Genomic DNA, 15,816 nt, shown 5'->3' with positions numbered 1-15,816 from the left:
GGAAACGACTTCTTTCCCAGTACTTTAGAGCTACAATAACATCAGACAATATAATTAGCTTTTATATGCTACTGTTCTGCACAATAGTCTTTAACCACTGATGTACAAGCGTTTCAAGGGTTAATATCCTTAGAAAATGATGCCATCCAATAGAAAAGCTCATAGGCGAGTTTATATGTTTTCCAAAGAGCTTGCTATTTCCATGTCAAGATCCAGTTAAAGACATTTTTCCCAATCGAAGCTAATGAAATGCTGTCTCAGACTTAGCGTGTGGCTCTGGTGTTAGTTAACGCTAATGCGGCTCCCCTCCTCTTCAAACTGACTGGCGGACCGAAGCTTGACCACTGCTTAACGGAATGGACTTCCAGCCTGTGTTTTCATGTCAATCAAGGGATTGCACTCAATGGGGTGGGGTCATGCGATAATCTGAATCATGCCAATCCAAATGTACTGGGATTATCCAATAGAAACCATTTGTTTTTGGAAGGGGTGGGGAAAGGTAAGGGGTTGACATTTGCACTGGACATGAAAATACTCAAAGCACTCAACATCTGATGACAAGATCACAAGCTTGGATGAGAAAAAAATGCACCTTGAGAAACAAAAAAACATGCATGAGGAAGGAATGAAGGCACATCAAATGTACCCACAGCTGACTGTGAGATTATACGGTGAAGCCAGAGACGCTTGTCTTCACGCCTGGCTGCTAATTAGTAAATCAATTCAATGACTCAGATCAATCTCTAAATCCACGGGCTTGTAGGTACTTTTGAATGATCTGAAACTGCATGAGACTGAGAATAACTGCAAAAGCAATCTGGACGAGATGGTGTGCTTCAGTCAAGCCTAATCTTGTGCCTGTATATGTGTGTGTCTGCTTTTTTTGTGTTTGGTTGTATGGCTGCATGGATGCCTGGGTAGAAGCTGCCTGTTGATGCGGTTCTCAGTTCCTCAGAAGGGAGCACAGTGGATATCCGACCCCCTGGAGAGGGGGCGGAGTCTGTGGAGCTGGAGCCGGAAGAGTCCCTGGACCCAGAGGCCTGCTTCACAGAAGGTGTGTTTGTGTGTGTTTACCTGGCATTCCCTATGCAATGGGGACCAAATTAGTTTCCATTATTTATGGGGACAGTTCATAGTTGTAATGTATTTCTATCTCTTTACCCTAACCCTAACCCTCACACAAAACTGTCTGCATTTTTAGATGTATGATTTATAAAAAATGTCCCCACAATTTACTGGTATTACTATCCTTGTGGGGACATTTTTTATAAATCATACATCTAAAAATGCAGACAGTTTTGTGTGAGGGTTAGGGTTAGGGTAAAGAGATAGAAATACATTACAACTATGAACTGTCCCCATAAATAATGGAAACCAGGGTGTGTGTGCATTTGTGTACAAACAGGAAATCTGAATTTTTCTTAGTTACCTTATTAATCTACATTCTTGGGTTTATTCATCAGTGCATGTTATTTCAAACATGATAACTTGCTCCACCTTTGAAATGATTTTTCTCCAGCTGGCAGTGGGCTTTGCCAGATACTGGTTACTGTTAACCTACAACCAGTATTGGTTAAAGGGTCATATGATGCTTTTTAAAAGATCATTATTTTGTGTATTTGGTGTAACAGAATATGTTGGCATGCTTTAATGTTCAAAAAACACATTATTTTTCAAATACTGTACATTATTGTAGGTCCTCTATGCCCCGCCTCTCTCAAACGCTTCGTTTTCTACAAAGTCCATCCTTCCGACAAGCGCAGTCTGCTCTGATTGGCCAGCTGACCCAGTGCATTGTGATTGGCCGAACACCGCAAGCACTTGTCGGAAATGTAACACCCCTTACCATAATCGCGAGCTTCATCTTTCAAAATAAATGTAAAGACAGTAAATAATGTAATTAGTTTTACAATCAGTTCAAGCCCGAAAGGGGAACAGAGTCGCGTGACAGACACAGTGATGAAGCTGGTATGTGTTTGTGATGTGACCCCCCCCCCTCTCTCTCTCTCTCGCGCTCTCTCTCTCTCTCTCTCTCTCACACACACACGATGTGCAAAACTCTGCATTTGAACAGTCAATAACAAATACTTACACTAATAATAAAACAGTAGCTGATTCTGAAGCGCCAGATTGTCATAGCAAAGTCAGAATTACCTCCTCTCCTAGGTTCACAAAACGGTCGTCCATAAAAGGCATTGCTGTTCTGGTGTAAGTAATCTGAATGCATCTACTTTCGGAAGGCCAAATAAAGTGCTTTTGCTTTCGCCTAGAAACACACAGCGTCTCCCTGACATGGCTGCTTCAACACTAACTGCGGTTACTGAAACCACGCCTTCTTTCTTTGCATGAACATTTGGGCGGCATTATGCAAATATTTCCACATAGTGAGGTAGATATGTGGGGGCGTGTTAGAACGAGCCGTTTTAGGGGGGCATGGCAGAGTCTTAACTTTGATAAAGAATATCTCTTTGGTTTTGAGACTTTAGTCTTTGCAACTTCAGGGATCTTATCTATGCACAATCAGCTTGTAACACTCCAAAGAGAAAGGAAAACTTGAAATCGCATCATATGACACCTTTAATGTTAATCATTAGCCTAAAAGCTATTTAGGCTTTATTGTAGGCTATTGTTGTAGGTAATACAGCCTTTCTAAATTATTGCCCATAGTTAACGAACCGATTCCATGCCAGTTAATGTTAATTAGAGAAAACAGCAATTATAGCAGTAGATTTGAGCATTACTGTTGTCATATGTCAAGATGGTCTTATGGGTGAATTGAGGTCAAGAGGGCACTAATGCTCTACAATCAGCTGAAAACTCTTCTTGAATCCATTGTGGTTATATAATGGCCGTTTATTAGGATCAATTTCTAAATAGTCCCAGCTAATTTTTTCTCTTTGAATATTCTGTTTCACCCTCAAATACAATGTTACAGAAGCTAAATGAGTTGTGAATACTGCTTTGAACTTTAAGGGGAGCACAGCTTGGGAAACCAGATTTATTTGATGTTCTTCTGAAAAAGATTTAAATGTACTACAGTATGTAAAGACTAATATACTCAAAAACTAATATACTTATTTGAAATAAGTTGACTATGTTTTAAATAAGAAATTAGATATTTTATTCATCAAAGATGCATTAAATTGATCAAAAGTGACAGTAAAGATAGTTCAATTGTTACAAAAATGCCTGTTTCAAATAAATGCGGTTCTTTTGAACTTTATTTTTATCAAAGAATCCTAATAACAAATAATGAAAAAAAAAGATGCAGCATGACTGTTCACCAATTAAACAATATTAAAAGTCTTAAAGGGTACATAAAGTACAGTAACAAAACAGCCTGTTTAAGGGTTGAAGACATGGATCTGAATGAAAGCATGAAAAAATGCTACAGCTAAAGCTAGTTTGACCCCTTTATGTCATATATAGTCCCAAACCCAGACTTTTAGTATTGACTTTTTGGGACATTTTAGGAGTGTTGACTTTTTCACTGAGCTCAATTGTTCTGCTGTCCACTAACATTGTTACTTTTCTCTGTGTCTTTTGCTCAGGCTGTGTGATGAGGTTTCAGTGCTGTCAGGTCGATGTGGAGCAGGGAAAATGGAAGAATTGGTGGATTCTCAGGAAAACCTGCTTCATCATTGTAGAGCACAACTGGTTTGAGTCCTTTATCATCTTTATGATATTACTCAGCAGTGGAGCATTGGTGAGCACCCACACACAAACACAGTATACTCACCCACTCAATCATTTTTTATTAGACAAACAATCAACAAGTACATTTGTTGATGTGTATGTGTGTTCAGGCTTTTGAGGACATTTACATCGAGCAACGTAAGACGATAAAGACAGTGTTGGAATATGCAGATAAAGTCTTCACATACATCTTTATTTTGGAGATGCTTCTGAAGTGGGTTGCTTATGGCTTCGTCAAATACTTCACCAATGCCTGGTGTTGGCTTGACTTCCTGATTGTTGATGTATGTATGGACCTTATATACTGCTTTGCAACTGTACAGTGTGTGTGTAAGTGGATAGTGTGTATTCTCTGGGTCTAAACACAGTCCCTTCATGATTGGCTGCATGTTTTTATTTTACAGGTGTCGTTAGTGAGTCTGGTAGCAAATGCTCTTGGTTACTCTGAACTAACTGCCATTAAGTCCCTGAGAACACTGCGTGCTCTTAGACCTTTGAGAGCATTATCACGCTTTGAGGGAATGAGGGTAAGACACACACATACACGTGGTGTGATTTAACCAAGTAGGACATGTTCCTGGATGCCTAACCTTATTTCTAACCAAACCTTAACATTACAGAGTAACGACTTGCTGGTAAGGTTAGTGATGTAACAATTCACATGACAGTTATGCTTCAGTGGTTGCAAATCCATATGTAATTGGTAAAAAATTAAAATTGCTAAAGATTTACTCTCTCTGGGGCCATCCAAGATGTAGATGTGTTTGTTTTTTCTTTGGAACCGATTTGGAGCAATGTAGCATTATGTCACATGCTCACCAATGGATCCTCTGCAGTGAATGGGTGCCGTCAGAATGAGAGTCCGAACAGCTGATAAAAACATCACAATAATCCACAAGTAATTCACATGACTCCAGTCCATCAATTAAGTGTTACAAGTGTCAGTCTTGTGAAGCAAAAAAGCTGCGTGTTTGTAAAAAAAAAATCATCATTAACAGATTGTTAACTTCAAACCATTCCTTCCAGTTATTATAGATTATCGATACATTGGGCAAAAGTAAGGTTTACGGTTTAAATGCCTTAATGATGGATTTGTTTATTACAAAGATGTAGATGTGTTTGTTTTTTCTTTGGAACCGATTTGGAGCAATGTAGCATTATGTCACATGCTCACCAATGGATCCTCTGCAGTGAATGGGTGCCGTCAGAATGAGAGTCCGAACAGCTGATAAAAACATCACAATAATCCACAAGTAATTCACATGACTCCAGTCCATCAATTAAGTGTTACAAGTGTCAGTCTTGTGAAGCAAAAAAGCTGCGTGTTTGTAAAAAAAAAATCATCATTAACAGATTGTTAACTTCAAACCATTCCTTCCAGTTATTATAGATTATCGATACATTGGGCAAAAGTAAGGTTTACGGTTTAAATGCCTTAATGATGGATTTGTTTATTACAAACATGCAGCTTTTCACTTCACAAGATGTTAATTGATGGACTGGAGGTGTGTGGATATCTTGTGGATTATTGTGATGTTTCTATCATCTGTTTGGACTCTCATTCTGACGGCACCCATTCACTGCAGAGGATCCATTGATGAGCAAGTTATGTAATGCTAAATTTCTGATCTCATCTACATCTTGGATGGCCTGGGGGTGAATACATTTTCAACAAGTTTTTATTTTTGGGTGAACTATTTCTTTAACATCAGCCCTAACCCTAAAATCTGATCAGTTCATCCCAGTGCTGTCCCAGAACCAAGGAAGTTGATCCTAGAACTTGTCCTACTTGAGAAAAACAGCACACTCTCACACAAAAATACTGTTTAATTGTTTAAATGTTGGGAAGCTGTAGTCCTCTTGCATGCTGTTGGTGAATATTAATGAGAACATCCTAATCACATGAATAAATTAATATTGTATGTAGACTGTTGTATTTTTAGACCTTTCTCTTTAGTGTGCATGCCTCTCTGCATGTGCTGTGGTGAGAGCTCTGATCTATTCTGATGATTCTGTGGTGGTTTTTGTGGTGTTTGTGACTTGACCTTACATTTCTTTCTCTGTTATGTGTCTCTTTTCATTTGCAGTAAACAAATGTTGTGACGTCAGCGTGTCTCCACAAGGTTTTTTTCTGTTTTCATTTTTTGTTTTGTCCATATTTTGGTAGCTCAAAGATATGTGTGATACATCCCTGCAAGATGTTTATATGTTAAAGTCCTATGTTCTATGAACAGAATTACAGTCGGTTAATAATGAAAGATATTTAGCTATTAATTATAGAGTAAATTAGGCAGATTGAGACATTAGCCATTCTTCAAATAGGCCTACTCTGTTTTTTAGCTAATCAATCTTAATGTAGGATACAATTGACTTAGCTTTGCTATTCTTAAAACCCCGTTAACCTTCTGAAAATCATCTTGTCGTTTCCTAGAATTGCATTATCTTAAATCTATGGAAAGGATTTAGTTTTTACCAGCAAGTAAACCATCCACTATAGAAGCACAGGACGTTCAGTGCAGTTTCGCAGCTCTTGTGTTCATAGCAAGAGTGTAAAGTGAATATATATTAATGTATTTGTGTGTGACATGATGTATTTCTTTTCTTCTAGGTTGTAGTAAATGCCCTGTTGGGAGCCATACCTTCCATCATGAATGTGCTACTAGTGTGTTTGATCTTCTGGCTGATCTTCAGCATCATGGGGGTGAACCTTTTTGCGGGGAAATACTACCATTGTTTTAATATCACCAGCGATAAGATGTTTCCCATCAGTGTGGTCAATAACAAGTCTGATTGCTTTGCCTTGATTGCAAACAATGACTCGGCGCGCTGGAAAAATGTGAAGATTAATTTCGATAATGTGGGAGCTGGATACCTGGCGCTACTGCAAGTGGTGAGTGAGCTGAACACATAGCCGGACTATGATTTATGTTTTGCTTAGAAAGAGGTTTTCTCTTTGTAGCATATTCACAGGATATATTATTGAAATTGAAATGTAGTTTTTTTTCATAAGGCCACATTTAAAGGATGGATGGACATCATGTACGCAGCTGTGGATTCTCGTAATGTAAGTGTTTCTCTTCAGTGCAGTTAACATGTTTTTTTTAACCATTCATACTGCATTGTTACATTCAAACCACCTTTGACCCTTTTCCATAATTCTCTGTTACTGTCTGCTTAATATATCATTGTATTTTTTTTATATTTATGACTACACAATTTAAAAATGGCATTTGAGGATTAGCATCATGAACTATTAGACTGTCTACCTTTATTCGAGGAGATCCAGAAATGTAAAAAAAATATTTAAACTGAGGATCATTTTATTTAGGTTATTTAGATTTGTATTTGTTGTGGTTTACTCCAACTGAAAATACACCATACAATGTATATTTGTTCATTGGACACTTCAATGTTTATTTACCTTTACTGTGACTATTTACAAAACTATTTTTTTAAAAAGAATATATAACTTTCACATTAGAATTGTTTAATAAATATATTAATGATCTAATTATATAAATCAATACTATGCATAATTATATGACTTAATGAACATTATAGTTTGTAAGTTTATAATTTTAAATAATTTACTAATAATTATAGATACACAAAAAGGCAATTTATTGTATTCTTGTTTTGAAGTAAACAAATTAATAATTAATAATTGTGATTTAATAATTTAATTTAAATGAAATGTAAATAATTTAATAATAACTGTGATTTAAATTAATCAAATGGCTAAAAAATATTTTTACAATACATAGACAATTGTAAGCAGTTTGTTTATGTTTAAGCAGGAGTATGCTTATGACGAGTAAGTTGTGATGCACATTAGTAATGCAAATGGGTAATAACACACAACTTTTCTTATACCCACAGTTGGAGCAACAGCCTGACTATGAATCAAACCTTTACATGTACCTGTACTTCGTCATCTTCATTATCTTCGGCTCCTTCTTTACTCTTAACCTCTTCATTGGTGTCATCATTGATAACTTCAATCAGCAGAAGAAAAAGATAAGTATTTAAACTGAGGAAGGTGAATTTAGTGATAATAAGGAATATAGTGCATATTACAGTGTGCAATCTCAATCAACCACTGTGTGTTTGTTCAGTTGACTTTCAAAGAGATGTAATGTGATATGTACACAGTCTGTGGCTTTGTTTAGTGAGCACACAATCGTAACTTATTGAACTGGTTTTGTTTGTAAAGCGCACACAGTGGTAATGTATTGAGAGATAAATAGGACCTGGTTTGGACTGAACTGTCCCTTTGACATTTCCTGAAGTTCAGAGGTGAAAATCAGAGGCCTGGTTGCATTATGTTTGTGTTGTGACATATATGATGCCCCCTTAGGTCTGGAAGGAAGTGTGTCAGAGCTCGAAACACGGCCAGCATTCCCCGGCAGTTGATGTGCCAAAGAGATGATGGCCTTCCCACAGACCCTAGGCAGAGCGGCCACTCATGACCGCTCCCCAGCCCGTGAGAGAGGCATCCGTCGTTAGCCTTACGCGACGACAAGGAGCCCCTAACGTCGGGCCTTGAACCAGGAACCAACGTTTCTTCCACATGTCTAAGGCACGTAAGCATCGCCGCGTGACCTTGATCATGCAAAGCGGATTCCCCCTCAGGGAAAATCCTTTGGCCGCTGTCATCAAACGCAGCCAGGCGAGAGCGGAGCGTGCGCAGCGAGAGCTCGCAGTGATGAAATTCAGCTGCTCGAAAGCTGACCGTGCATGCTTCGCTCCTAAACAAACGACACACAAATCGTGTGTATCCCCCGCCGCCAGATATCGTGGGCAGGGAGAAACACAGCGTTTGTAATGCCGTTCACTCGCCATAGACTTTCTCATTGTTTTATATATATGAGTGCTTGTGCGGACAGACAACAGTAAATAGACAGACACATACACAGAGCGCTACTGAAGGGCAGAAGCTGGTTTGCGCCCGGCCGGATGTGCTTTTATGCTCTCTGGTGCTTACGTCACCCTGCTCGTGACGTCTCGCTGCTCCATTGGACGGATTTGACACGTGCTTCAGAACGCGGTCACGCAAGGGCGTTCCCAAAGCGACTCGACGCAGCTCGAGTTCCTGAAGGGGAACCGTGGTTGTAACCAGCCTTCTGCATTTGCTCTTTACCTAGGAGGTCAGGATATCTTTATGACAGAAGAACAAAAGAAATATTACAATGCCATGAAGAAACTGGGATCTAAGAAGCCTCAGAAGCCAATTCCCAGGCCTACGGTATGACACACAGCTTGCTCCCATAACCACTAAGAACTTCCATTCTATTTAATACAACATTTTTCAATAATGCCAGTTTCTCTGTACTTCACTCTAGAACAAGTTTCAAGGCCTTATCTTTGACTTTATCACCAAACAAGCCTTCGACATTGTGATTATGATCCTGATCTGCTTGAACATGGTGACCATGATGGTGGAAACCGACGACCAGACAAAGGAGATGGATGATATTCTGTACTGGATAAACCTGGTTTTCATCATCCTCTTCACTGGAGAATGTGTGCTCAAGATGATCTCCCTGCGGCACTACTACTTCACCATTGGCTGGAATGTGTTTGACTTTGTTGTGGTGATTCTCTCAATTGTTGGTAAGAAAGTCTTGGAGGTTCTACAGACTATTACTATCATTAAACTATAATAACATTTTGAAGATATAAGCAAGAAACATACTTTATAAACATTCCGTACATGTTCCTTCTTGACAGAAAAGGTGCGATCACATTTAAGTTTCACTGACAAAATCCAGTAAATTCTGTTGGAATCTATGCGATCTGGAATTTCACTTGAGATTGAAAGTTTTCCCCATACAGATTTTGCAACGGATTCAATTTAGTCACACAGATTTAAACAACAGAAAGCTGCATGGTTTGAAAGTGACTTCTGTGTGAGCTGCGCTTCAAACATTGCTACACTATTGACAATAGACCAATTTGGAGTAGACATCACGGTTACGTCACTTGCAGCTGCGCGCGCATTGTGGTGGCATAAAAACACTGGGAACAAATGGAGGGAAACGGGTAAAATCCATGCAACAAGAGAAAAAATGTATTGTTGTGCCTTTGGATGTCAGAATCGGAATGCAAATAATTTTTTTATATAATACTGTCGTCAAAGACGACATTTGAAGCTAACCACAGACGTTTAAACGAACAAAATGGATGAAACCTGCTATGATTACTCTACTTTTAAAGCATAAATTTGATTTAAACAATAGGTCTATATAATATTCACATAAGGGACATATTGTATTAGCCCTACAGTTGAAATACATGCATGAAATACTATTTAAACCTATGACATTTGACATAACATTTAACTATTTTATTTCACAATTCGGACTTTTTTCTCCTAGTTCGGACATTATAACTTGATTCAACTCAACAATTGCTAGTTTGTAAATTCTGAGGAAAAAAAGCCAGAAGTGTGGGTTTATAAGCAAAAAAAAAAAGAATAATGAGTTGATAATCTCGGAATTGCAAGAAAAAAGTCAGAATTTTGAAATATAAACTCAAAATAAATTTTTTTTATTCTTTTATTCCATGGCTTGGATAGACTGCTACATTCAAACTGTCATTTTCTGCCACCAGATAGACTCCGCCCACAAAAAATGTCATCACTGTTTGCAAACACTGAAATTGGTCTATAGACAATGGAATTTTTGTCCACAGAATTTCACCAATGTGACCTCACCTTAATTGATCTGAAAGACAAAAGTGTCCAAAGAAGACAGTTTAGGCTAATGTCTGCTATGGTGATCTTTTGCTGTAATGTTGGGAATACTGTACTATATTTGAGTAGAGTATGCTTTGACCATCACCTTTAGGGATAGTTCACCCAAAAGTGAAAATTACCCCATGATTTACTCACCCTCATGCCATCCTTGGTGTATATGACTTTCTTCTTTCAGACGAATACAATCGTAGTTATATTAAAAAATGTCTTCCAGGCTTGAGAGTGAGTATATCATGGGGTAATTTTCATTTTAGGGTGAACTATTCCTTTAAGCTCAAATAGTGTGGAAAATTAATTGATTCCTGAGATCACTTACTGGACTTTTGGTTTTTGTCAGGCATGTTCCTCTCTGAGATGATTGAGAAATATTTCGTATCACCAACATTATTCCGAGTCATCCGACTTGCCAGAATCGGCCGCATTCTTCGACTCATCAAAGGAGCCAAAGGCATTCGTACACTACTGTTTGCCTTGATGATGTCACTTCCTGCCTTGTTCAATATTGGCCTCCTCCTATTCCTGGTTATGTTTATATATGCCATCTTCGCAATGTCCAACTTTGCCTACGTGAAGCATGAGGCGGGGATCGACGACATGTTTAACTTTGAGACATTCGGGAACTCGATGCTTTGCTTGTTCCAGATTACGACTTCAGCAGGATGGGACGGCCTCCTGGCACCCATCCTGAACAAGCAAGATCCGGATTGCGACAGCGAATTGGAGCACCCGGGCAGCATGTACCGTGGCAACTGCGGAAACCCCTCGGTCGGCATCTTCTTCTTTGTGAGCTACATTATCATCTGCTTCCTGATTGTGGTGAACATGTACATTGCCGTGATCTTGGAGAACTTCAGCGTAGCCACAGAGGAGAGTGCTGAACCACTGAGCGAGGACGACTTTGAAATGTTCTATGAAGTTTGGGAGCGATTTGATCCCAATGCCACACAGTTCGTGGAGTACGATAAGCTTTCTAACTTTGCGGATGCTCTGGATCCTCCGTTACGTATCCCCAAGCCAAACAAGATCCAGCTCATAGCCATGGATCTGCCCATGGTCAGTGGCGACCGCATCCACTGCCTGGACATCCTGTTCGCCTTTACTCTGAGGGTACTGGGAGAGGAGGGCGAGATGGATGCCCTAAGGGGACAGATGGAGGATCGTTTCATGGCCTCCAATCCCTCTAAAGTCTCCTACGAGCCAATCACGACAACCCTCCGCAGGAAACAGGAGGAGATGTCGGCCGTCGTCATCCAGAGGGCCTTCCGACGGTACCGTATAAGGCAAACGGTAAAGAAGGCCTCCGAAGCCTACCGACAGCAGCTGCAAGATGGGAGTGTGCGCATCCCGGAGAAAGAGGTGCTCGTCATTGGAAAGTTTCAAGAGAACTCTGCGTCGGACAAAACAGATATGACTCCCTCCTCTGCCTCTCCGCCGTCTTATAACAGCGTGGCCAAGTCAGAGAAAGACAAATACGAAAAGGAGAGGAGAGAAAAGGAGGACAAAGCAAAAGATGCAAGAAACAGAAAAAAATGAACGAGGGACTGAAACAGAGACTGTTCTTTTCAACTGAGACACTGTTTACAGAGCGGAGTGCAAGCACCGGGGTGCAATTCACCTCAAGCGGTTTTGGAACTAATGCCAAACTGAGTGTGTGTGAGGCGGAGTGTGTGTATGTGCGTGTGTCTAGACTATTGTGTGCGTGCGCACCGAGCTAGCCTTAGGGTGCATTTATGGTGTTGACGGAAAGCGTTGATTCGAGGACAGTGCCAGTGTCGACACGACGAACACACACACACACACACACACACACACACGCTTGTGTATGACTGTTGAATCCCTAAGGACGCTGGTGTGAAACAAAAAGGCGTGGTGTGTGAGTTTGTCTTTTAGTTTTGAGTGTTGTTACACAATCCCGAGGACTGAAAGAAACTAATGTTATAGTCATCAGTAGCTAGTGCTAACACTACCGCTGGTGTCTTTCTTATTGAATGGCGTATTATATACCTGCACATTTTTGTTATCTCATTTTTTTATTCATGTTGAACTTTTCTACTCTTGGATTTGATTGTCTGAACTACTTCATTTAAGGGCATGTCTGTGGAAGGGGCTAGGGAATGTCAATCATATCCGGTAGTGAATTATCTGAACGGGACCTCATTTACTTTAGCATTAGCGTATACCGAACAAACCACACACACACACACCGGAAGGTTCTAAGTGCTACAAAATCAATCACTCAGTAAGCTGAGAGCAGAATGCTACTGTACTAATCAGGACTTTCATACATAGAATGTTTTTTTTATTATTTATGGATGAAGATGTAGACCATGTCTGCACTGCCTTACTGAAAATAAACACGAAAATGGATTAATTGAACCATTTGACATCTTCCACTGTTGATAGCAGAGTGAGCCAAACTCAGTGTATTTTGACTCAAACCCGTTGATGAATGTTCTGGGTTCAATGGATGTTCACCTCAATTGACAACATTTTTGTTACTATAAGGCACTTATAAAAACAAAGTAAAACAGTAACACTGTTTACAGCCACGTGTATAGTAGAACCACAAATATTTAACGTTATATTATATATTATAGATTATCCCTGTTAACATGAGAAGAATAGTGTGATATAATCACTTATCTAATCTTGCCTTTTATCTTTCAACTCTGTTGTCATGACAATTCCTGTTAAAGCCTGTAAACCCAATAACTTTCGCACAATATCTGCACAAAGACACCAAGAAGAGAGATGACGATGCTATTTCCTTGGGCGTTGTACCACATGACTAGAGTTTTTATTTATGTATATCTTAAAGGGGCCACATTCTATATTTTGAATGTTTTTTTTTCTTCACATAGATAAACTTCTACTTATGTTCGTTATATCAACAGACATAAGTGGTCTAATCAGAAGTTGTTGTCTATGTCTTTACCTGACACCAGGTGTATAACAACACGGTTCTGGAATGGCAACAACCTCATAAATAATATTGAAAACATTAATTTCACAGCTCATCATTTTCTTTTCCTTTTACAGAAGATTAAATGTAAGTGTTTTATCAAAAAATATAAGCTGTGCATCTTGGCCTGTAAACCCTCCAGATGCTGGCACAGTTTACTTCGTTTGTAAGTGCCTCATTCGAACCTTGATTTTATCTTATTTAAGGTGCAAATTGCAATTATTTCCAGTGGTAATCAATATTATGCAACAAAAGCTGTTCGTTGAACCCTAAACATTCTACACCACATATGAGGCACATACGAGATGAGACAGATGTCCACCCCTCCGTGAAACTACCATAACAATAACAGACTTTGGGAAGCCTGAACGTACACTCACTAGTGCTGTGTGTTGAGTTATTTTGAGGGGACAGCAAATTTACACTGTTATACAAGCTGTACACTCACTACTTTACATTGTAGAAAAGTGTAATTTCTTCAGTGTTGTCACATGAAAAGATATAATAAAATATTTACAAAAATGTGAGGGGTGTGCTCACTTCTGTGAGATACTGTATATATACAGTATATACGCATGTTTTTTACTGTTTACTGAGGGTAAACATGAGACATGTGGTTGTCTGGTACAAAGACATTCAGTAGGGTTACATTGCCGTTTCCTATCACGTTCACCAGTGAGTGTACATTCAGGCTTCCCGAAGTCTGTTATCGTTATGGTAGTTTCACGGAGGGGTGGACATCTGTCTCATCTCGTATGTGCCTCATATGTGGTGTAGAATGTTTAGGGTTCAACGAACAGCTTTTGTTGCATAATATTGATTACCACTGGAAATAATTGCAATTTGCACCTTAAATAAGCTAAAATCAAGGTTCGAATGAGGCACTTACAAACGAAGTAAACTGTGCCAGCATCTGGAGGGTTTACAGGCCAAGATGCATAGCTTATATTTTTTGATAAAACACTTACATTTAATCTTCTGTAAAAGGAAAAGAAAATGATGAGCTGTGAAATTAAAAGTTGCCTAAATTGACATATTTGCACTATGTTTTCAATATTATTCATGAGGTTGTTGCCATTCCAGAACCGTGTTGTTATGCACCTGGTGTCAGGTAAAGACATAGACAACAACTTCTGATTAGACCACTTATGTCTGTTACAAAAATGTGAGGGGTGTACTCACTTCTGTGAGATACTGTATATATATATATATATCTTATATATCAGATATATATATATATATATCTTCCAAATCTAAACCATTCCGTGCATAGGTGCAGGTCAGTGGATCTCTGACTGAAAAACAATTTTGCTCGTTTTGAAGTTCTATGTCTGTCGTCGAGTAACGGCAACACCCTGAGTTCGGCTGAATAATGCGATTATGACATGAGCTCTTCTGTTTAACTAATGGTGGTGATTTTGTATGTATATATAATGGCACACTGTATCTCACCTCTGTACTCAACTCTGTAGAGGAGCACTTTTACACGCCATTTAAACTGTCATTTGGATGCATGTGTGAGAGGTGTGAGTGTGAAAGAGAAAAAGAATATGAGAGCTTATTTATGTGAGAGAGATCTATATGTGTGTGTGTTTTGACTGTACTGGGGCCACCATCGATGTGCTTTATTCTCATTCTCTTTTTTGTTTATATTGTAAATAGTAGTTTCAAGCTCATGGTATGGGTTTTGTTTTGAATTAACTTATTTTGTTTACATTTCTTTTTGCACAGTGCTACATTTGAAGGCTAGGTCCTGGTTTTAAATGTACATAAAAATTGATGAAGCAATCAGTGGTCGTCATATTTCATTCGTAGTGTGGTAGTAAACTGCATGCACTATATTAACCAACTACATGGTGACGTTATTTTAAAGGCCAAAAGAATAAAGATCACATTTTTTGTACCAAAGTTAAACTTATTATAGCCTATTAGTTATTACACACATCGCAAATCATTTCAAGAGAGAATCGCAGCAGAGAAATGCATACTTTTTTTTGTTGGGTTACTTGAAAATGTTTATGATTTGCAAACGTGTGCTACCTTTTGTTTTGGATGTGCAATATGAATTGATTTCCTCCGAAGCGGAGCAGAGTTTGCAGACATTCACTGTAGTTTTCCAAAATAAAGCACATTTTGGGAAGCCAGTAACTGAAAACTACGTTTATTTTGGAAATGTTTTTGTCAAATATGCAGCATTTGTCTTCGGTCTGTATTGGTATATCTGTGCCATTCAATAATTAATAAATAATACAAATATAACAAATAGATATCGTTCAATATAATCTTAATCTTTTGAACATTTACGCCTCTGGACATCACAAACAGTTCTCTGCTGGAAAAGGGAGAAGAAAAGTGGAAGGAGGTGAGGTGGGAGAGAGGTAAGAGTCGCCCAAACAGGAGA

The 15,816-nt window shown here is 38.8% G+C and overlaps 1 protein-coding gene across 1 annotated transcript in view; it reads left to right on the top strand.

The window, feature by feature from the left end:
- The window catches only part of scn1lab (sodium channel, voltage-gated, type I like, alpha b), a 43,853-nt gene extending 30,445 nt beyond the window's left edge, over window positions 1–13,408 (top strand). The window contains exons 18-27 of the mRNA XM_016266902.1: window positions 922–1,054; window positions 3,552–3,706; window positions 3,807–3,980; window positions 4,101–4,223; window positions 6,305–6,586; window positions 6,707–6,760; window positions 7,576–7,713; window positions 8,837–8,941; window positions 9,039–9,309; window positions 10,791–13,408. Coding sequence (XP_016122388.1) covers window positions 922–1,054; window positions 3,552–3,706; window positions 3,807–3,980; window positions 4,101–4,223; window positions 6,305–6,586; window positions 6,707–6,760; window positions 7,576–7,713; window positions 8,837–8,941; window positions 9,039–9,309; window positions 10,791–11,986 — 2,631 coding nt within the window. The 3' untranslated portion in view covers window positions 11,987–13,408. The remainder of the gene's footprint in view (window positions 1–921; window positions 1,055–3,551; window positions 3,707–3,806; window positions 3,981–4,100; window positions 4,224–6,304; window positions 6,587–6,706; window positions 6,761–7,575; window positions 7,714–8,836; window positions 8,942–9,038; window positions 9,310–10,790) is intronic.
- The last annotated feature ends 2,408 nt before the right edge of the window (window positions 13,409–15,816 follow it).

The sequence above is a fragment of the Sinocyclocheilus grahami genome, unplaced genomic scaffold, assembly GCF_001515645.1.
Source record: "Sinocyclocheilus grahami isolate Dianchi unplaced genomic scaffold, SAMN03320097.WGS_v1.1 scaffold34.1, whole genome shotgun sequence".
In the NCBI taxonomy this organism is placed as follows: Eukaryota; Metazoa; Chordata; class Actinopteri; order Cypriniformes; family Cyprinidae; genus Sinocyclocheilus; species Sinocyclocheilus grahami.
This window is presented reverse-complemented; position numbering and strand designations above follow the sequence as displayed.